Source organism: Apodemus sylvaticus, chromosome 7 (assembly GCF_947179515.1).
Source record: "Apodemus sylvaticus chromosome 7, mApoSyl1.1, whole genome shotgun sequence".
Lineage (NCBI taxonomy): Eukaryota > Metazoa > Chordata > Mammalia > Rodentia > Muridae > Apodemus > Apodemus sylvaticus.
The window spans coordinates 83,420,322-83,442,100 of NC_067478.1; the positions used below are offsets into that span (position 1 = coordinate 83,420,322).

General features: G+C 51.1%; 1 protein-coding gene across 9 annotated transcripts in view; it reads left to right on the forward strand.

Annotated features, from left to right (window-relative positions):
• Positions 1-21,779, forward strand: part of Cep164 (centrosomal protein 164) — a 63,264-nt gene that overhangs the window by 20,322 nt on the left and 21,163 nt on the right. For 5 of the 9 annotated variants that reach the window (XM_052188445.1, XM_052188447.1, XM_052188449.1 and 2 more), the window contains exons 5-11: positions 1,765-3,429; positions 6,092-6,247; positions 6,609-6,743; positions 7,993-8,070; positions 16,784-17,161; positions 18,410-18,493; positions 20,226-20,309. In XM_052188445.1, coding sequence (XP_052044405.1) covers positions 1,765-3,429; positions 6,092-6,247; positions 6,609-6,743; positions 7,993-8,070; positions 16,784-17,161; positions 18,410-18,493; positions 20,226-20,309 — 2,580 coding nt within the window. The remainder of the gene's footprint in view (positions 1-1,764; positions 3,430-6,091; positions 6,248-6,608; positions 6,744-7,992; positions 8,071-16,783; positions 17,162-18,409; positions 18,494-20,225; positions 20,310-21,779) is intronic. The other 4 variants (XM_052188451.1, XM_052188453.1, XM_052188446.1 and 1 more) reach the window with 3 other exon arrangements.

The following is a 21,779-nucleotide window of genomic DNA, read 5'->3' on the forward strand; positions in this document are numbered from 1 at the left end:
GAGTTGGCCGTTGGCCTCGGACTCTTATCTGCCATTATCTTAAAACTGTCCCGGAACACTAGTGCTTTCAATTTTTTTTTTCCTAAAAAAATCTGGGATTTGTGGCATATGCCTGCAGGACTAGTACTTGGAAGGCTGAGGCTGGAGTGTTTGCGGGCAGCCTGTGATTGATGCATATATGCTGTTGGCTCAGTTGACATCATTGGTGGTCTCTGTGGCCGGTGTCCTTGGAGGAGGAGGGGGAAAGAAGGAGGGGAGGAGGAGGAGAAAGAAGAGGAGGAAGCAGAGGAGGGGACAGCAGCAGAGGCGTCGTCATTGCTTGGTCTCCAGTAGCTCTTTTACTGAGTTCTTAGGGCTTTGCCCTCAGCGTGTCTGAGCATGGTAGGTGGAAGTTGTCACCCTCACTTCAGGAGGAGCTGAGCGAGAGCCTTGTGAGGCCTCATGGTTGAGAATATAGACTTTGTTCCCGCCATGCAGGCTCGGGGCTGGCAGCCTGAGGAAGCAGCTGATTTCAGCCCTGTGGGGAGCACTGGGAAGACTCTCCTAACTCTTAGTGCTCCAGTTGTTTTGTCCTTTTTGGTTTTTTTCAATTTTGTATCCCACCTGGAGTGTGTGTGTGTGCGTGTGTGTGCGTGCGTGCGTGCGTGCATGCGTGCGTGCATGTGCGTGTGTATGTGTGTGTGTCTGTTCATCCATCCCCATGTTGCGGATCCCTAGGACCACACACGTGCTAGGCAGGTGTTCTGCCGGTGAGCCCCATTCCCAGCCCCTCTTTCTTCCCTGAGGCCTCAGTTGTGGCCTTGAGCAGTTGTTAAGCCTTTCACTCCATCCTGTTCGTGCTCTGTTGCGGCTCTGCATCCCTTTGCCACCCCCAGCTCTATGCACGCACTGTTCTGAGGAACGGGGTGAGACGCCTGATCCCACAGAAAGATGAAGACAGTGCTTTCCAAATATCATCTTGGAGTTTTCCGATACTCTCATGTATTTGAAAAGCAGAAGGTGGTGGTGGGCTTTTCATTAGCCCAGGCTAATCCGAAATGATATTTTGGCTCCAACCTGACTCGAGGTGAGCTTGGGTGACAGACATGGCTCTGTGTGTGTGAGTCCCAGGAACTTCTTGTTGTAGTTGCAGGAAAAGAGGAGTTCTGGACCAGGTCCTCAGTGGGATTTTTAGGGTTCAGGTTAGGCACCTTAAGCATGTGTTTTGTCCAGTGGTCAGGCCCTTTGGAAATGTGTGCTCCTGGTTGGCTATTTGCAGAGGGTGTTGATTGCCTGAGGGCTTTCTTGTAGCCCCAAGATTCTGTGACTGGATGTCTTGACGCAGTGTTAGCTTGTGCTGGTGGTCGAAGGCACTTGACTGAGTTTCCCCAGTTTCTTCTCTTCCCTTCCTCAGAGGAGGTTTCTGGAGTCCTTGATGCGGTGTTTATAAAAGTAGCTAGTCCTGAGCCTGAGGACTAGCGGAAGCTTGGGGGCCAGTGACATGCCTGTGGGTTCTAAGCTTTGACTAGTGACACCTTCAGACGGCTGCTCTGTGGTGGCCAGCTCAGAAACAAACGGGGCTTCTCTGAGATCCCTGGTTGGTTCTCTTTCCCGCCACACTGCAGCCTTCCATTTAACCTAAGGAGTCTTGGTCTTTCCTCTCTCTTCCTGATTTCTGCTTTACCTTAAGGAGGGAGGTTTTCTGCTGCGGGTCTTGGGCTGAGCAGCAAGAATACATCAGAAGGTCAGTCTTAGTTTTCTTTGCATGTTTATATACCCATTCAGGAACCACAGCCTGAGCAGGGACTTCTGCCTTCCTCCTCCTTTCTCCGTGGCCTGTCCCCTCTCTCAGCACCTGGGCTTGCTGATCTGGACCTAGACCAAGAGGTGCAGGCTAGAAATGAGGCTTTTAAGAAAGGGAGGAGCCCGTGCATGCTGGGCGACACACCGTGGCCCCTAGTGGGCGCCCTTCCTGGTAAGCTGCAGCCGCTCTCCAAAGGCCAAGCCTCTCGAACCCACCAGATCTTTGCTGATGTGGAGAAAATCTTAGGCAGGCCTTCGATCCAATGCAAGACAGAGTTAGGAGACCTGCAGGGTCTGGAGTCAGCCCAGAAGGCCACAGAGAAAATCTACCTGGGGTTTTCAGACCCCGAAATAGAAAAGATGGAATTGAGGACCAGACAGCAGAGACCTGGCGCCGGGGGCGCTCAGAACCCGGAGCCACTCCACAATGGGCAGGATGTATCGGAATGCAGGAGCCAGACCCCTGCTCACTCTAAGCTTTCGGAGGCTCTCAGGGGCCTGCCGCTGAAAGGGGAGCACCATAATAACCACAGCTTAGCCACACTGAACTGCACTGGTCCTGGAGGGGACAAAGGTCAGAGCCCCGTTCCCTTGCCACCTTCTGAGGAGGAGCCCTCCCTGTCCCTTTGTTCATCTGACCACACGCTGCCTGCCAGGAAGAAGAAGCTGTTTTTACTCGAGAGCAGCCCAGCGGAAGACTTCAGCTGGCAGGGAGTTCCCGGGGAAGGTGGGGACCTGGGCAGGGAGAGGTGGAGGAGGGAGTCTCCAGGCCTATGGAGGGGACAGGTCTCCAAGCTTATCCACAAGGACACCCCAGAGAGATGCAAGGAAACGGAGCCTGCTGCTCCCAAGGCTGCAGAGGCCTCAGCTGAAGATGCACCACAGGGACCCTCGCTGATGCCGCCTGACACCCTGGCATCAGAACCAGTTCCAAAGCCCCCTGCAGGGGATCCTGCCAGCGACGACAGGCATCATCTACCTGAATCTCCAGAACCTCCCAATGAAGATAGGAAGCCTAGCGTGCCCGGGGCTGACTCGGATGACAGTAGTGGAGGGGGCAGCAGCCTGGCCTCACCCCTTGGTTCACAGGTCCTGGGTGAGGTGAACAACTTCCCCTGGGACCTGCAGAACCCCCAGGGGTCTGTTCCCGTCATGGGCCAGTCAGGCCCAGGGCCCAGAGATGTGCGTTTCTGCCCTTTCCTGGTGCCCCAGTTGTCCCACATGAGCTCTGCGGAGGAGCAGTCCGAGAGCGAAGACTACTCCGAGGACCAGAGATTCTACCAGCACATTCTGCAGATGGTCAAGATCTCCAGGCGGCTGGAGGGCCTGGGGCTGCCTGAGAACCTGCAGGAGATTCCATGCAAAGATGTCGCCGGCATGGTCTGTAACATGGCCAATGAGTCTTCCAGGATATCTAGTGAGGGTGAACACAAGGCCATCAGAGCTCCAGAGAGGGACTCAGGGTCATTGGCCTGGGGGCCAGAACTGCTGGAACATCCTCCAGGAGCTGCCTCCGCCCCTGCTGGCCAGGGGGCCTCTCAGCAAGCACAGTGCCAGCCCAGCACCGGCCTCAGGCAGGGTCTGGTCCAGCCCTGTTCCGACCCTGGGCTTGCTGCAGAGCCAAGCAAGACGCAGCTTCTCAGCCAGGTAGGCTCCTTAGGTAGCAGGACCTAAGGGTTGTCCCTCTCCCCCAGCTCAGTGGGGAGGGAGGGGGTGGAGCTGATGATGTTCCAAAGCCCTCAGGCCTGCTTTCCTGATGCTTATCCTCTTCAGAGGATCCCTTACCTACCCTAATAGTCACGCCTGACCAGATGATCCGGACTTCAAGTTTGTTCTGTTCCGTTGTCTGCAGGCCAGAGCTGAGGGTATCCGTTGATCCTCCTCCCTGGATATAACCATGCTCACGGGCGGTTCACGTGCTTCGAGGGGATCGCTTCTGAGGGTGGGCGCGGTGGCACTGATCCTTGCCCTTGTATAGAATCCAGGAGCTGGGAAGCCTTTCCCAGCAGCTGATCCTGGAGAGCAGTCCTTCAGCTCTGCATGTTCCCTTCTTGGAGCCCCCAATCTGCTGCTGCCACCACCCAGTCCGCTGCTTCTGCTCCTTGCCTCCCAGGGTACCCAGAAAGTCACATGACCCTGTCTTAGGTGTTTGACTTCATTTTCCCACTGGTATTTTCCAAATGGTGGGGCTTGGGCTTATCTTGCCATTCCTTCACTGAAAAGACACGCCCCGTCCTTCCTTCAGGAGTCAAGTTGGACAGAGAGCTCAGGGCTCACTCAGAATTCCCTAGCTGTTTTGCTGTGGCCCAGCTGCGGCTTTACCCAGTTGTTCCCTCCGGTCCCTAATTGCCGACATGCACTGGTTCTCCGTTAGTTCTAATCACTAGTATAGTACTATAAATATCGGATAAGCCACAGATTATCCTGAAAGTTTTAATTAGCCCAATGGCGTCAAGTTTATCTGCTCTGAAGGACACCGGCACGTACAGCCCCATGCCCAGAGTTAATGGCCATCTATAGAAGATGATCAGCTAGGAGCCAGGGATCTATAATTTTCCTGCTAACCACCGATTCAGAAAAGGCCCAAGAGAACAAAGTCCCAGCATGCCTGTCTCCCTCCCTCAAGCCCCCAGCATGTTAGCAAATTAGCCATGTTAGGAGTCTGTAATTTTCTATAAATACAGTGTGGGAAGGATTTTGCTGATATGCTTGGACTGGCGGAAGGGCTGAGCAGGCCGGGCAGGCTCAGTTTGCTCACAGTTGACTGGGAGAAACTTCCTGTGCTTTTTCCAACCGTAGACATGAGAGCACACGAAATATTTCCTTTGCGTTAGATACTCCTGAGCCCAATCCCCTCTCTGCCCAACTAAGCCTGTGACTTTGGGCTGGGTTCTCGACCACGCCCACCTCCTTTTTCCCCAGCGGGGTCTCCACATAGCAGTAGAGCCTACCATAAGTGGTTGTAAGGATGAGCAGGGCCCACTGTTGAGCATCACTGGGCAGCTTTACACGCCAGTGGCTTTTCTCCTGACAAAGATGTTTCACAACAGGTAGGATGACCGGTGAACTACAGAGGTGAGGATCGGATCTTACCTCAGGTGTCCTCTGAGTGCAGAGACAGGCCACACTGGGACTGGCCCAGACACCTCTTCCATGGGCCAGACTGGCTGAGAAGGCGGTGACTCTGACCTTTGGATCCCCCTTTTGGTTACTCTTAGGGCTTAGAGCAGAACAAAATACATTTTCACTCTTTTATATGTTGTAAATTTGAGGAAAGTTTTGAAGGGTCTTGTAATGTGTTCCATTATGCTATGCTGATGTCTTTTTTAAGATCATGTGTGTGTGTGTGTGTGGCGTGTGTGCAACTACAAGTACTTGTGAGGTCCAGAGAGGGTGTCAAAGGTTGTCTGGAATTAGAGTTGGAGGCACTTGTGTGCGAGCTGCCTGAAGTGGGTTATGGGAACTGAATGCACTCAGATCCCCTGTAAGAGCAGCAGATGGCTTTCTTAGCTAGTGAGCCTCTCTGCAGTTCCGCTGGCCTCTTGCTTTTTGTTAAGTCAGATGCTCATAGTGCACATCCCTGTAATAAGAGTGACTCTGTATGTTGCTACAGCTCTGGGCCCTTTCCAGAAGCCCCTGTGTTCCTCATCTCCTTTGGGCTGCTTAGCAGACCTCAAAGGGCCACAAGCACAGACCCTCTTCACCTTGCAGACCAAAGAACTGGAGGTATGAGGGGCAGGGAGTGGCCTGAGGGTCACTTGTTCTGACCCTGCCGGGATTTTAACTCCAGTCCTCACTGGCATGGAGGAAGCCTTCACTTGGCCCTGAGAACCGGGGAGAGCAAGCCAAAGGGAATGCAGAAGCGCACACTTAAGCACAGCAGCCGCCCGGTGTGCAGAGTCCTCCCAGGAGGCCCTTGCTTTGCTCTAGTGTTTACGTCCATCTTCGTCAATAGCATGTTGAGACGGGTTTTTCTTGACTCATCAGTTTCAAGCATCAAGAGACTTCTAGTGGCTGGGGTTTTATCTCCACCACCCCTTCCTACTCACTTGTTATGTGGCCCCCAGTCTCAGCATCTGCCAGATGTGAGCTCACACACATGTTAGCAGAATCAGGAAGCCGGCCTGCCCTTTCTCACCCAGTCGGCACAATGCTTATTTCCGGATGTTGTGTTTCATTAGCAGCCTCCAAGCCGGAGGTGTTTGAATGGGCAGAATTTAGATGCTTTATTTTGATATCTGCCTCCAACACCCTGAGAGCCTTACAACCGGTTTCTGGGGTTTGTAACAAGATGTGTTCTGTTGCCCAGGTCCTGGGTTCCCCCTTAGCCCCAGTCCAGGCCCCTCTTTGGGGCCTGGCTCCCTTACGTGGCCTTGGGGATGCCCCGCCCTCTGCCCTCCGTGGATCCCAGAGTGTGAGCTTGGGGAGCTCGGCAGATTCTGGGCATCTTGGGGAGCCCACGCTGGTGAGTCCTTTCTCTGCTGTGCATGTGTTTTGTTACTGTGGGGGCCTCTTGGGTGTCACACCTGGAACTGTGGTCTGTCACTGAGACCCAAGCCGTGCCTTCAGAGTTCGTCACCTCGTCTGAGCTGAGTCGCTCTGGCAGTGGGAGCGGACTGGGCTGTAGTCTACCTGTGATGATTTGCCCATCTATCTATGTGGCTGGGGTAGTGGGAGTTGGGAAGGGAGTAAGACCTGTGAATTAGACTCAGATTCATGGACATGGTAGAACTTGACTGGGGACCCATCTGAGGAACTGAGGGAGCATGCTGGGATCATTCTGCAGATCCTCCTGCTGAGTCCCCTGTTCCCCTTATGTTTTGGAGCTTCCACAGAGTCTCAAGGCTGCTGCTTGTACAAAAGGTCTCTTGGCGTCTGTCCATGAGGGCAAGAATGCTCTCAGCCTCTTGACTTTAGGGGAAGAGACCAATGAGGAGGACGAAGAGGAGAGTGACAACCAGGTAACGCTGAGCTGCCTTTTCCTCTTGCGCATGCGCAGGCGCGTGCTGTAAGAGTTGTGGCTTACTTTAACTGTATAGTAATTCGGGGATCTTAGTTGTCTTCATAACGTTATGTTGCCATCACTACTGTGCATTTTCAGAACTTGTTTGTAATCCCAGATTCCAGCCACTAGACGGTACAGCATTCTTTTTTCCTCCAGCCCCTGGTAACCTCTAAGTCCTATTTTCTGTTTTCCTCACCATCTTGCCAGTTCTAGATGTTTTCATGTGAGTACGCTCACACAGTGTTTTTCTCCTATGTCTGGCACCTTCTCGCTCAGCATGCTGCGTCGAGAATGCAAAGCCTGGTGTGTGTCTGCCCCGTGTTCCATTCACGTACTCTTCTGTGGGTGGGTACACGGGTGGGTTCTGACTTTGGCTAACCTCCGAGCCACTCCTCCCCCAACCATTTTCAAAGGAAGTTAGAGTGACATTTCCACCCGATAACCTCCTTTCTTGACCAGCCTGTATACAGCTTACGTCCGACCTGGAGAACACAGCATGCTTGGTTGGTCTTTTGCTCACTCGCTGCTTAGTGAGGCTTTAGTGGAAAGCCTGCCCAGAGTCCTTCAGAGCCTTGCCAGGGTACCCCACTCTCCTCTGCACGCCCTCGTGTTGGACTGGCCAGTTCCTTTAGACTTATCACTTGGCAACACAATCTAGAGTTATCTGAGGAGAGGGAACCCTGGCTGAGAAAAATGCTTCCATAAGATTGGTCAGCCTGTGGAGCATTTTCTTACTTAGTGATTAATGTGCATCCAGCACATTGTAGGCAGCGCTGTCCCTGAACAGGAGGTCCTGGGCTTTATAAGAAAGCAAGCTGAGCTGTGGGCTGGAGAGATGGCTCAGTGGTTAACAGCACCGACTGCTCTTCCAAAGCTCCTGAGTTCAAATCCCAGCAACCACATGGTGGCTCACAACCATCAGTAATGAGATCTGACGCCCTCTTCTGGTGTGTCTGAAGACAGCTACAGTGTACTTACATATAACAATAAATAAATATAGAAAAAAACAAACAAAAATAAAACCAGGCTGAGCAAGCCAGGAGGAGCAAGCTAGGGAGCAGCACCTCTGCCAGGCCCCTGCATCAGCTTTTGCCTCTAGTCCCTACCCTGCGTTCCTTCAGTCAGGGGATGTGACCTGAGCTCAGGTCTTGGCCCCCATCACTTCAATGGGAACCCAGACTGAGCTCAGTTGTTTTTCCTCACAGAGCGTCCGGAGCTCCAGCGAGCTTCTCAAGAACCTGCATCTGGACCTTGGTGCCCTGGGAGGTAACTTTGAGTATGAGGTAAGAGCCCGAGGCCCCTGCTGTTAAGTGCCTGCTGCAGTGCTTTTTTTCCCTTTGGAAGAAGCTTTTAGAAAGGGAACTGCTCCATCTGGGCCTGCCCGGGATTTCTGGGGTTCAGGGAACCCATTCATTTTTCTCAGCCATCACGTGACCAGTTTTTGGAAGTCCACGCATTAGTGCGTGCTTTGAGCATAATGAGACGTGCATGCTTACGGCCCTTCCCCTCCTTGTGCACTGCACGGAGAAGAGATTTCTTGTCTAGACATCAGGCAAACTTGTAGGAAGAGGTGGCATTTGCCCTGGGTTTTGAAGAAAAGCTAAGTTTTAGACGGGGGATAGTCTAGGTAAACGAACAGCCCAAGCAAAGATTTAAGGGTAGAAAAAGGCGCATGGGTGGGAATAGCTTTGGGAACAGGCTTCCACGGCCCCGCCTGTCCCGGCGGTCTGACCGGCAATGCCACTATCTTGTTTTTCCTGGAGAGCACACAGGGCAGTCCAGCTCATCATGTCTTCGGACTCGGAACCTCAGTGCATGCTTCGGAGCCTGGATCAGAAATCATAGGAACATCTACTGTATATTCTCTGTCTAGTGTCTGATGGGTTACTTTTAAGCAATTAACAGTTCTCTAAATAGTCCTAAAATATTTGTTATAAGCAGCAAATCGCAAAGTTGCAAATTAGATTCATGCAGACATTTACTGACTGCAAGGTCTAAGCCTCATCCGGGCATTATATATTACATTCTTATTAGTGCCTTCCACACCTTAAACACAGAATGACCTTTACATCATTAGGATGACCACAAAGCCGGCCAGAAAAGCAAAGGTGCCCCCACCACGAATTGTAATTGGTTTCATTATCATCCCTATTTTGCGTGCGTGTGACTGTGTACGTTCCGCATGTATATTTGCTGGAACATATGCTCCGGGCCCATGGAGGCCAGAGGAGGACATCGGGTCTTCTGCTCTGTCACTCTCTGCCTAATTATTCCATCAAGATAGTTCTCTCACTGATCCTGGCTCTAGGCTGGCAGCCAGCATGTCCCAGGGGCCTTCCCGCATCTTCCTCCCACGGTGTGTGGTTACAGGTGCATGGCCACACCTAACTTTTTACTTGGGTACTTGGGCTGCACAGCAAGCACTCTTACCCTCCAGGGTATCTTCTCAGCCTCTATCATCAACATCATCATCATCTGTTTGTTTTGAGACAGGGTTTCTCTGGGTAGTCTTGGCTGTCGTGGAATTCGCTCTGTAGACCAGGCTAGCCTTGAATTCAGAGATCCACCTGCCTCTGCCTGCCTCTGCTCGGATTAAAGGCAAGTACCAACACAGCCAGGTCCTTATTATTTTTTTAAAATTGCATTTTAATTTATTTGTCTGCACATGTGGAGGTTGGAGGACACTTTGCTGGAGTCAGTTTTCTCCTTCCATGCGGGTCCTGGCGATTGAACTCAGGTTGTCAGGCTTGGTGACAAGGGCCTTTACCCCCGAGCTGTCCTCCTGGCCCGATCTGTTGTTACTTCTGACTTGCATTTCTTCTTACTCACCACCCCTTGGAGGCCAGGACTGTCTCAGTCCACACACTGGCTGACAAGCTCTGGGTTGGTACTTGAGTCCTCACTGTGGGTAACCATTTCATAATAAAACTTTGCTCGTTACCCCGGAGTCTGTCCGGCCTTTCTTTTGGTTCTGCACAGTCAGATATGTTTTGATTGTGACTTCAGCGCCTTCTGCCAAATGCAGCACTTTCTCCAACTGTCCCGTCTGTAGCTCCAAGCTGATACATGTCTGCCTTGAAACTGTTCCTTCTGAGCAGGAGCTGGTCTTCCCGAGTCGAGAGTCGGCTTTGATTCTCTGACAGGAGGACTTGGTTTTCCTCTCACCCACCATTCACTAGTTCAGACTGACTGATGGACTCAAAGCAGGAGCTCCTTTTGCACCTGGAGAAGGGCTCAGGAAGACTTGAATGTTTGCAGAAAGAGGGTAGTTTCCGGGAAGTGGGGGGCTGGGTATATTGATGCTATATGATTTATGTCTGTGTACCCAGCCCCCAGCCCACTCACTGCCTGGGGCACAGGTGGTGTTTGGATGCAAGTTCTTTAACAGCTGACGGAGTGGAGTGGAGGGGAGGGGTTTCAGACAGGCTGGGTGGTGTTTTCGCCTTCCCTCAGCTTTCTCAGCTTCTGGGTTCAGTAAGTATTTGTGCCTTACCATCAGCTGCTATGTTGAAATTCCACCGTAGCTTGATCATGATGACTTCTTAATGGCTTACAGATGCCAACCAGGAAAGGTATTCTCTCTTTTGAGGTGATCTGGACTTGTGACGTTTCCCCTTTGGTGGTGGTGGGGGTGCGGGAGCTTCGTAGACATTTGCTTGCTTTGGCACCACCGTGCTGTGGGGAAACATCTGTAGTAGGTGATGCTTACACCCCATACCCCTCCCCCACTCCAACTCTAGGGTGTTGGAGTCCTATGTTCGAACCTCAGGTAGATAGTCGGGATTTTCTTGAGGGAGATGTTAGTGGTGGAGGAGATAAATGTAGGTTTCTAGGCAAGCAAAACTCCCTCCACTTGGGCATTGCTTTTGAAAATAGCTTTTGTTCCACGGTACAGTTGTACAGTCATGCCCCGCCCCTCCCCGCTCCGTTCCAGCCTGTCTCCCTGGGTTCACCCTGCCCTGTGTCATTTTGCTCTGACGGCCATGAGAGGGCAGTAGGATGGTAAGAATGCTCTGCTCCCACCTCAGCTTCCCAACCCAAACCCCAGCCCCTTGCTAGTCTATTACTAAAAGGGAAAGGTTCATGGAACCGGGGAGGCAGAGGTGGTGAGCAGGCGTTGTGTAGTCATGTAGTGCCGATGAAAAAGCCATCAGCTATCAAAGGAGAGGGAGGGAGCCTCGGCGTAGAAATCACAGGATGATGTCAGTGTGATTGCAAAGTGCTCACCGTACCCAGGGAGCTGGGCAAAGAACTGAGACCCAGTGAATGGGCAGCAGACCTAGAAGCTGAGCCTGACCTGACAAGGCAACCTCTCCAGTCCCCCATTATTCTCCTCCTGTCCTGTGTGGCTCAGTGAGGCCCATGCCTTGGGGCTCTGGGCAGGTGAGGGGGTGGGGCTGCATCCTGGGAGCCTCGTGACTTTTGGAAAGTGTTAGCTCTTCACAAGCTGGCTCTGACAGTCACTGCTCTTCACCCCTTCTTTGCGCAGATGGCGACGTCCTGAAATACGCCGTGAGAGGCAAAAGGACCTGGGACTGTGGCAGGGGGAGGTTGGGAGTTTGAGCATGAGAGACATGGAGCAGAGCTGCACACCCACAAAGCCTGGAGCAGGAGCCTGTGCCCAGGTGCCTGGAGTGTGCATACGGCGGGGGCCTCAGGCCCAGGCCTGGCGACGTGCCACAGAGCAGGGCCCGGGTGAACAGGGACAACGTAGAGTCAGATGAGGTATTAGCTTTCCTGCATCCTTTGGTAGATGATAGACAGCCAGTGTTTAACTTCCCCCGCTTTGTCTACCCATTTAATCAGGCCATCCTAGTGATGTAGTCAATAGATGTGGATACAGACCAAGGCCATTTATTTTATCTTATTAAGGCCATTTACTTTAGTGACTGCCCTATTTCAGCAATTTTATGTTTAGGTAGGCAGACTGAGATCATCCAGTCCATGGAAATCTTCCTCTTTGGGGAGGAAGGGACGCTAACGGTGGTAAGCTGGGGCCTTATGCCTTACGCACACACTCTACCAGCGAGCTGTGCTCCAAGCTGTAAGCCATCCTTGGAAGGGTTTGAGCTGGAGTGTTGCCTAGATGAAGCTCAAGATTCTTGTAGCCGTGTTCTCTCCAGTGTGAGTATGGGAATCTAGGGCAGATGGCTCCATGGTTAAAAATCACTTTCTATTTTCCCCAAGGACTACTGGGGGTTGGTTCCCAGCACCCACATCAGTAACCACACCAGCAACCACACAGGCTCACAACTGCTTGTAGTTCCAGCAGATCTTGTGCCCTCTTCTGGCCTCCATAGATACTCATACACATACACACACGCACACACACACACACACACACACATGAATAAAACCAATTAAAAAAATACACCTATGTTTTTAAGGGAAGAAAAAAGAATGAGAATCGCCCTCTATCTGCTATCTTCTCCTTCTTTCGTCTCCCTATCAGTATTGGGAATGGAGCCCAGCATCAGGCGTACTAGGCATTTGCTGTACTACTGAGCTGCCTCCCAGCCACAGATACCTTTTGAGGTTTTTGTTTTTTTATTTTATTTTTAAGATTTATTTATCTATTATATGTAAGTACACTGTAGCTATCTTCAGACACACCAGAAGAAGGCATCCAATTTCATTACAAATGGTTGTGAGTCACCATGTGGTTGCTAGGATTTGAACTCAGGACCTCTGGAAGAGTAGTCAGTACTCTTAACCGCTGAGCCATCTCTCCAGCCCCGAGATTTTTATTTTTTAATTAACTAACTAATTCGTTAATGTGTCCATTCATTTATCCATTTATTTATTTGCTTGCTTGCTTATTTATTTATCGAGGCAGTGTCTTACAGTGTTCCCTGACTGACTATGTAGATCAGGCAGGCCTTGAATTTGCAAAAAGCTGCCTACCTGTGCTTCTGGAGAGCCAGGATTAGAGGCCTGTGCCACCATACCTGGCTACCCTCTGAGTTTTGACGGCCTACTTACCCTTCCATCATTTTGAGTAGTTAAGAGTTAACATTTCATTTCATAAGCACTGTGAAACAGTCTAAGCCCCATATGACCTTGGCAAATAGCTATTACACCTCCATTTGGAAGAGGAGGAGAGGAGGCCTTAACACTTACCACTGTCTCACACATTCATCCTTCTTACCACTGTCTCACACATTCATCCTTCTTGGCTGTGTTTTGTGTTTTTGAGACAGTTCCTCTGTGTAGTTTAGGCTATACCAGAACTTGCTCTGTAGACCAGGTTGGACTTGCATTCAGAGACCTACTTGCCTCTGGTGAGATTAAAGACATACACCATCACCACTGGTAAGACCCAGCATTCTTTTTTTTTTAAGTTTTTTTTTTTTTTTTTTTTTTTTTTTTTTTTGATTTGGTTTTTTTTCGAGACAGGGTTTGAGACAGGGTTTCTCTGTGTAGCCCTGGCTGTCCTGGAACTCACTCTGTAGACCAGGCTGGCCTTGAACTCAGAAATCCGCCTGCCTCTGCCTCCCAAGTGCTGGGATTAAAGGCATGCGCCACTACTGCCCTGCCCCATGCATTCTTAAAAAAGAAAAACAAAACAAAACTCTAAAAATCTCAGTCAAGACTTACTTTAATGAACATTCTTGTATGCTAGAAACTGGGTTCTGAGCTCAACCAGGAGTTTGTCTAGTGAGGAAAATAGAGAAACTTAAAACTATTATAGTTATTGTTGTAGAGAGTCCCAGGGTCCAGGGATCAAAGACCAAGGAAGGTTTTTTGGAAGAGATGATACTGTGAGGACCAGTGGTAGTTTGTCAGGGGAGAGGAGGAGTGTGTGTTTCAGGAATATGTGGCTTGGTAGTAGAGTACAGGCTTAGCATGCGCCAAGTCTGACCTCCTTAGAGACAACAGAGAGCGTGCATATCCAGGTAGAGTAATAGCACCTTGTTTAAGCACATGGAGGAGGTGTAGGATATGACTGGGATGAACTGGGGGAAGCGGGGAGGGGTTTATCTGGAGTCCAACACTTTCTCTGTCTCCTAATTCTAAGTTGGTTGCTAGGTAACCCTTTTAGGACTAGGTTTCATCTCCAGATTGAATCAGGATGACAGGAGAACCTTCCTTAATTCCAGGATGAGCCTGGAGAGCAGGGGCTGACTTTACTTACTGAATGAGTCATATGGTGAGTGCACACACACACACACACACTCTCTCTCTCTCTGTCTCTCTCTCTCTCTCTGTCTCTCTCTCTCTCTGTCTCTTTCTCTCTCCTCTACCTGCTTCCCATATATTTGACCCTTCTCGGAGCCACAGAGCCTGGTAGACCTGTGTGAGGCTGTTGCTGAGTACTTACGGTGTGGCCCCAGCTTGAATGAAACTACCTTTCGAAAGAGAAGGGACTCACGCACCCCTTTCTCTCAGTTTAGGGGTACAGGAGTTACTCTGTGTGAGTTCTGAGAGTGGTAGCTGTGCTGGTTAGTCTCTGCCTCCTCCGTTCCACCTGCCTTTCTTCCAGGGACAGGCACGGCGACAGCCTCACACCCGCCCTAGTGCTTCACAGCTAGGTCCATATGGGACATTTTCTCAGTGTTAGCCTAGTTCCCCGCAGGCAGCATCAGCCTGGTCATCTCTTGTCCCCTAAGGCAGTGTGTGTCTGGCACACTGAGGATGTTCAGAGGGTGAATGGGTGGGTCTCATCATCATAGCACATTAGTGATCATTTCTGGGGCACTGACAGCGTAGACAGTGCCTGGCTTCAATTCCTTACCTTGCTTAATGAAGGGTTAATTTCTTTAACCCTCCAAGCAGCCCCGTAAGGTAGATTCCTTGGAATCCTTGCATTTAAGAGGAAGAAACCGACGTTCTGTAGTCAAATAATTTGGTTGAAATTGCATGTCCTGCCTCCCTTCGGCATTCCTTGGGAGCCTGGGTTGGCACGCCAGTTGGCTGCCAGATCGGCAGTGGCTCTGCCTTTGGCTTCAGCAGACACCGTACTAGAGCAGCAACTGCGTGTCGGCGCCTTTTCCCTCAGCTGCTGACTTGCCTTGAGATGCTCAGCTTCCCACTCCCACAGTGGAAGGAATGTCTGAATTAAACCTCAAGCCGTGTTAAGAAGAGATTCATATCGGCCTGCAGTTTTGCAGTTGAAGGCCATGATTGATTCCTTTACTCCCCCGCCTTGTTTTGTGTCCTGGTAAGGCAGCATACCGTGGCAGGACCCTGTGGCCCAGCAAAGATGTTCACATCGTAAGCCAAGGAGCAAAGAGATAGATGAACGGTGTGAGGTCCCACAGCCTCTGTCAAGGGCACGCCCCTGGGCCTCCCATTAGGGCCTAGATCCTAAAAGTTCTACTCCTCTCAGTAATGCCACCCAGAGGCCAGCCTCCATCATGTGAGTCTTTTGTGTGTGTGGGGGGGACGACACTTCAGATCCAAACTATATTTTACTCATTGTTTAATCTTCAGGAGCCCCCATCAGGTGGTGCTCAGCCCTACTGAGTGCCAATGCAGATGGTTTTCTGGAAGGAGTCTCTGAGCCCAAACCCAGCTATATTTCTGAGGGAAGGCTTTCTGACTCTATTTTGGTCAACTCTGAGCAGAATTTAGCAGAAGCCTCAGGTTTTTACTAGTGAGTCTGTCTGTGGAAAAACAGGGTGTGGTCACTGTGTTAAACATGCAGTTTAGCTTTCCCTTGAGGAGACCCAGCCAGAGCACAGTTTAGAAAATTGACAACTGCCAGCTACTGGCCCTGTGGTCTTTCCTGTTCATGCCAAGGCTCTGCTTCCTTCTAGTGTGCCTGGACACAGGGCCTTCCTTGCCTGGTGTGAGACTTCACAGACAGCAGCCTGCTTGAGCTCTGTGCTTGGCTTAGATTATCTCAGAGCTGAGAGTCCTGGTCAGAAGAGAGTCTGTGGGCTTGCTGGCTTGTGCAGGGAGACCTGGGGAGGAGGGGTACCCTTATATTTTTCCCCTCTGTCTTTGAAAAGTGAAAAAGCAAAAGTTCCAGTCTTTGCTATTGTTCTCTGCATGGTATATCTTCGTTTTGAGTAAATATTGGCTCCCGAGGTCTGGGGATCTGTCTGATGGGGCTGGAGGGTGTGGCAGATGATGGCAGAGTTGTGGTAATCTCTAAGTCCATCAGGAACAGTTCCCCGGTTGGATACCTCTATACTACCATAGAAATTTCCATTCTGTTTATCTGGATATGGGTCAAGGGCCAACAGTCTGTGTTTTGCAGAGCTAACTGGGCGACTATGAGATGGCTCACAAAGCATAAAAACGCATATTGCCCTTCCTTGCACAGGGCCTGAGTTGGCCTGTATTGGGTAGTTCATAATTCTAGTTCCAGTAAGATCCAGTGCTTCTGGCCTCTGCAGACAGCTGTGCTCACATGCCCCGCTTCTCCCCCGACCCCCTCCGTATTTAAAGCAATATTTTTTGAAAAGCGATTGGCAGGGCCAGGGAGACAGTTCAGTGTGTAAAGTGCTCACCGTGCAAGTATGTGGGTGTGAGTTCTGCTCCCCAGCCCTCATTTAAGAACCCAGGTCTGGGGCTGGAGAGGTGGCTCAGCGGTTAAGAGCATTGACTATTCTAGAGGCCCTGAGTTCAATTCCCAGCACCCACGTGGTGGCTCACAACCATCTGTGATGGGATCCGATGCCCTCTTCTGGTGTGTCTGTGTGTACTTACATATATATATAAGATGAATAAATCTTTAAAAAAAAAATCAAAAAACCAAAAACAACCCAGGTCTGGCAGCATTCATCTGTAACCCTAGTGGTGGAAGCAGAGAGGAGGATCCCTGGACAAAACTGGTGAGTTCCAGATTCAGTGAGAGGCCTTATCTCAGAGCCACTGAAGAAGACACGTGATGTCAGCCTCTGGTTTCCACACTCACGCACGTGCACAGTTATGTGGGATAACATTAGGGGCAGTGCTCAAGCAGGTCCCCTGAGAGTCAAGGAATGGCCACTCGCTTGTGTCAGTCTCTACACTTTGGCTCCTTCTGAAGTTGTCTTCGCTCCTCAGGAGTCTCCAAGAACCAGCCAGCCGGACAAGAAGGATGCTTCTCTCGACTCAGATGCCGACCGCCCCCCAACTCCCGGCAAGCTGTTCAGCCAGGGTGCAGACAGTAGTGAGGGCAGTGCCAATGGCGGCAAGTCCCAAGGAAGAGGGGCGAGTCCCTGGAGCCCACAGAAAGAAAATGAGAATAGCAGTCCCAAGGCTTCTTCAAGTCAGGTGCCTCCTGGATTGGACCCTGGGGGTGATCAGCCTTCCAGGGCCTCTACAAAGGAGCAGGCAGAGGACGGAATGGAGGCAGGAGAGGAGGCTTCCAGGAGGCACAGTGCAGCCAAGGAGCCAAAGGAGGCTTCTGCCCTGGAGGAGAACACCTCAGATGTCAGTGAGGTAAGTCCCTCGTGACGTTGCCAGCTGCAATCCACTGCTGTCTCAGCCCCTTACAACTTCTTGCTCCCAGTGTCTGTTTTACTGAGTCTGGAACTGCATTCAGCTGTCAACATCAGCCAGAGTCCTTAATTGTGACAAATATGCCCAGACCCAGCAGGCAGTAGAATCCTGAATGCAATTGCAGGGCTGCTGGCACTGGGGATTCAGAGCAGAAATGTGCTCTTCCATCAGCGCCCCTGAGATGTTCGTGTTCCTTGGTCCTCCTCACCCCTTTGCCCTGGCCCTGTGTTGTCTTGGTTTGCTTCCTATAGGGAAGGGTAGGAGTGTACGTGCGCGTGCGTGCGTGTGTGTGTGTGTGTGTGTGTGTGTTGGTGTGGGGCTGGGATTAGGGCTACCAGTGTTGAGTGTTCTGCCCCAGCATAGGTAAGTCAGATAACCAAATTACTTCTCATCCATTGGAACAATTGTTCCAATCACAAATAAGTAAGTGGGCCAGGCAGTGGTGGCAAATGCCTTTAATCCCAGCACTTGGGAGGCAGAGGCAAGTGGATTTCTGAGTTTGAGACCAGCCTGGTCTGTAGTGTGAGTTCCAGGACAGCCAGGGCTACACAGGGAAATCCTGTCTTGAAAAAAAACAAAAAACAAAACAAAACAAAAAAACCCCAAAAACCCCAAATATGTAAGTGGTTACATTCCCAGATTATGTAATAATCCAAGTGGTCAGAAGTAGGTCTGTGTTTATAGATATATACACATAAACATGCACACACCTATGCCTAAGTATACGCACACACACATATTTACATATATACACATATATATTTATTTATATAAATTCAAACTCATATACCTAAATACATACACACACACTCACATATACCTAAATGCATACACACACATGCACACATACTTGCACACTCGGCATATACATGAGCACGCACACACCATTAAGATACACTTTATTTTTTAAGATAGCAGCGTCAAGCACGTATGCTGCTGACTTCCTGTCTCTGCCATTCTTTACTCTCCTGTTCTGTCTAAATCCTGCAGATCTGATCTGGCCTTGCTTGTCCACTGTTGCCATGAGACCCTAGCCCACTCTTGTGTACATGTTTGCATCTGTTAGTTTTCAAAATGGGTAGATGCTCATCTTGGGCTCAGTTCTGTGTCAGCCCTGTGGCCTGATGGGAATTCCATTGATGGCAGCCTTGAACAGCTGGCGGGTTTCTCTGTGATATGTCCCTGCAGGAGTCAGAGACCCACGAACACTTGAAGGATCACCCCCAACGCTCAGAGTCCGAAGCTTCTGGCCCCAAGTCTTCCCTTGGCCTGGTAAGTTGCCGTGAGGCACATCAGGGCGCCGTGTACGGGTTTGGCTTTTCTTTTTTCCCAGAGAAGTTCTTTACCAGGGATTCTGATCCTGTTCACACGGCCGGGTTCAGAATCAGCCCCTGTGAGCTCCAGCTCTAGCTCAGTAGGCAGGGGTAGCACTGCCCACCTTATCAGTTTGCCACAGAGCTAAGTGAGGCAGCGCTTAGGCACCGTGACAAGCTCTTGTCAGTGCTGTTCCTTTGTCACTTGTCCAGAGGCCACCTGGGCTGTCTGGGGCCTCAAGGCTCCAGGCTGTTGATTGGGCATGCTGAAAGTCAAGGCTTTCGTGCTGCACTGCCAGCTCATCCGCGATCCCTCTTTCCTAGGCCTTCCATCCAGCCCGCTCGGTCTCACGTCCATTTGCCAAGCCCGGGTCTTAAAGGGAAGATTTGGCTCCTTTTGGCCCATTGTTACCTCTGTGTGCCCCCCTCCATCTGTTCAGAGGAGGAGGGGGTATGGGAAGGGATTAGTGGGAGAGGGTCAGGGATGAACAGAGAGGGTAGGAGGGCCGAGGGGGAGGTAGACAGCAGAGTGCTGTGGCCCCGCACTGAGCCGGGGGCTCTGGAAGCAGATGGTGGCTGCATTAGATGGAATAGAAATCAAACTGAAGGGAAAATATCATAATCCAAGACAACCCCACAAACTAGAAAGGCTAGAAAGATAAGAAAAAAATCATTATCGGTCAAAACAAAACAGAAAACCCTCAAAACAAAATAAAACGAAATGCCTATTCAAACCCTGAAACAGGGCAGCAGAAACCCTACAAAGACACGTGACACTGATGGATAACTGTGTCGTGGAACTCTTGGAAACAAGTGGCCTGGTCCTTCCAAAGCTGCTACCATGTGCTGCTTGTACCAGTCAGCATTCTCCATCGCTCTGGGTATAGAGGGAGGAAGCTGGAGACAGCGGCAGACCTTGCCTGGGCATCCTGCCATCCATCAGACCGATGACAAAACTGCCCGATAGAATGCAGTCAGATAGCAATCCTTCACTTAGCCCAGCAGGGATCTTACGCCCAGGAAGGGGGGATGGTGTGGTCCTGTGGCAGCCGAAGGGGAGTGAGGAATTGTGGGCATCTGCTGCTTGTCCTCAAGAGGACTCTGGACAGAACACTGCTAGTGAATCCCATTGTCTAGAGAGGGCACCACTTATGGGAAGATGGAAGAAGTGGGCTGGAAGGAGCCCGTCGAGCCTCAACTTCCAAGCCTCCCATGGGTTGGGTCTGCTGGCACTTCTGCCTTGCTTGGGCATAGGATGAAAGGGGAACAGGGGTCGGAGGAGATCTGGGAAGAGCCCTGCTGTGCAGCATGTGTCATGGAAAGAGTCAGGCCCAGGCCTCATCTGACCTGCAGCCCCTTGTTAGCAGCCAAATTACATGCCCTCTCTGGCCTGCAGCTGGGTCCGTGGACCGTGAGCATGCCAATCTTGCAGGGTTATTTTTGTCTATAATTTTATTATGAAAAATACCAGGCCTACAGAAAAGTCAGAAGGATTTTCCAGTGATTCTCCAGTGCCCACTTGGGGCCTGCAGCGATGTTTTGACTCTGCCTCTTATCATCTTGCCTGCTTTGAGAACTGAGATGTCTCAGTGTTGAGCTCAGTGCCTAGGACACGGCGCACACCTTTCAGAGGGTTGGCCAGCGCTGACCATGGCAAGAGCAGAGCTCACGTCTCACTCCACCGCCTGCAGGACTTTGGCTTTCGTGGCCGGATCTCGGAGCACCTGCTGGATGGTGACACGCTTTCTCCGGTCTTGGGTGGACCCCCCTGGGAGGTGAGTCCGAGTGGTCTAACCGTAGGTCACTTTCTCTGGCCGTTACTTATAGGGGTGACCCATAGATGACTCCTGCCTGTCACAGTGTGGACTTCTGGACTTGCCCTCTCGCCAGACACTCGCTTCTGGGGCTTCTGGCCATGATTTCTTTGGTTTGCTGCTATGCATTGAAACATCCTGCCCTGCTGTGTGTCCATTTCTTCATTCTGCAACTGAGGGTTGCCCACCTGCCCACCTATCCATTCTGGCTCTGTCACCCAGCCGCTGACCCTGCCACTTGCCTTACCAGTCTGCACACGCTGCACCATGTGACTGCTCTGCCAGGCCTGCCGCTTCCGCTTTGACCCCTGAGTTTTCTTCTTTAGGCTCTGAGGTCCAGTTCTGGTGTCTGTTTGGAGGAGGTGACTTGTCCCCTCTCTCCTCCCAGGATTCTTACTTTGCTTTACAGTGTTTTGTCTGTCTGTCTGTCTGTCTGTCTGTCAGTCAGTCACCTTGGCCTCCACCCGGGAGGGTACAAAGGTGTGCCTGAGGCACAGATGCTTCTCTAGAGGAGCTTAAGAAAAACGTTTGTTTTTTCCCTCTGTGCACTGCTGGGAGAGGGAATCTGGTACAGTGTCTCTGCGGGTTTTAGGGAGCAGCTGGTTTGAGTGGATGGGAATCGGCTGCTGGGTGAAATAACAGGACGTTTGGTATGAACCCAGCCCCAGAGCCTGTGGTGGGATGCATGCGAATACACATGGATGCAGTGTTTTCGCACTCCATTTGGCGCCTCCCACAGACTCCTCTCAGGTCTGGCCCCTGCCTTTCTGGGTGACAGCCCCCTTGCCAGGTCTCCGATAGACTTTGGATACCCACTGTTTGAGGTGCCGAGGATGTGAAGGTAGGGACGAGGGCAGGTAGGGTTAGGGAGGGAGGGCTGGAGCAGCAGCACTGTGAGGCCTCTTTGGTGACAAGTAACTAGGAAGCCACCAGGTCCATAGGGCAGCGTAGGTTCTGTGACATGGCTTGGATTTAGTTTCTAGAGGCCACTGCCTGTTGGCAGCCAATCCTGACAGAGGAAGTTCTAATTCGTACTTCAGCTGGCTTGTTGGAGTTTGGGTGGTACCGGATGCTCTGGCTGATTGGCCAGCAGTGCCTCTGACAGGACTCCGCCTGCAGTTGTCTCCTGTTGTCAGGGTGTGGAGGGGTGGAGCTGCCAGAGAAACAGTAGCCGCTTCACAGCACAGAACCTTAGGTGCAGTCGTCTTTGTGGTTCTCTGGGGCTGTTGCCTTCTTCCATCTGTTCTGGTTCCCTGGGCTAGGGATAGGACGGGCCTTGGGATAAATTATCTTGGGTTTTATTCATCTCAAAATTAGGACTAGGGGTATAGAGTACATGTGTGAAACCCTGGATTCCATCCCCAGCACCAGAAGAAATGTATACAATACAATAAACTGCATATTGAAAGAGAAAATTTTGATAAATTTCAC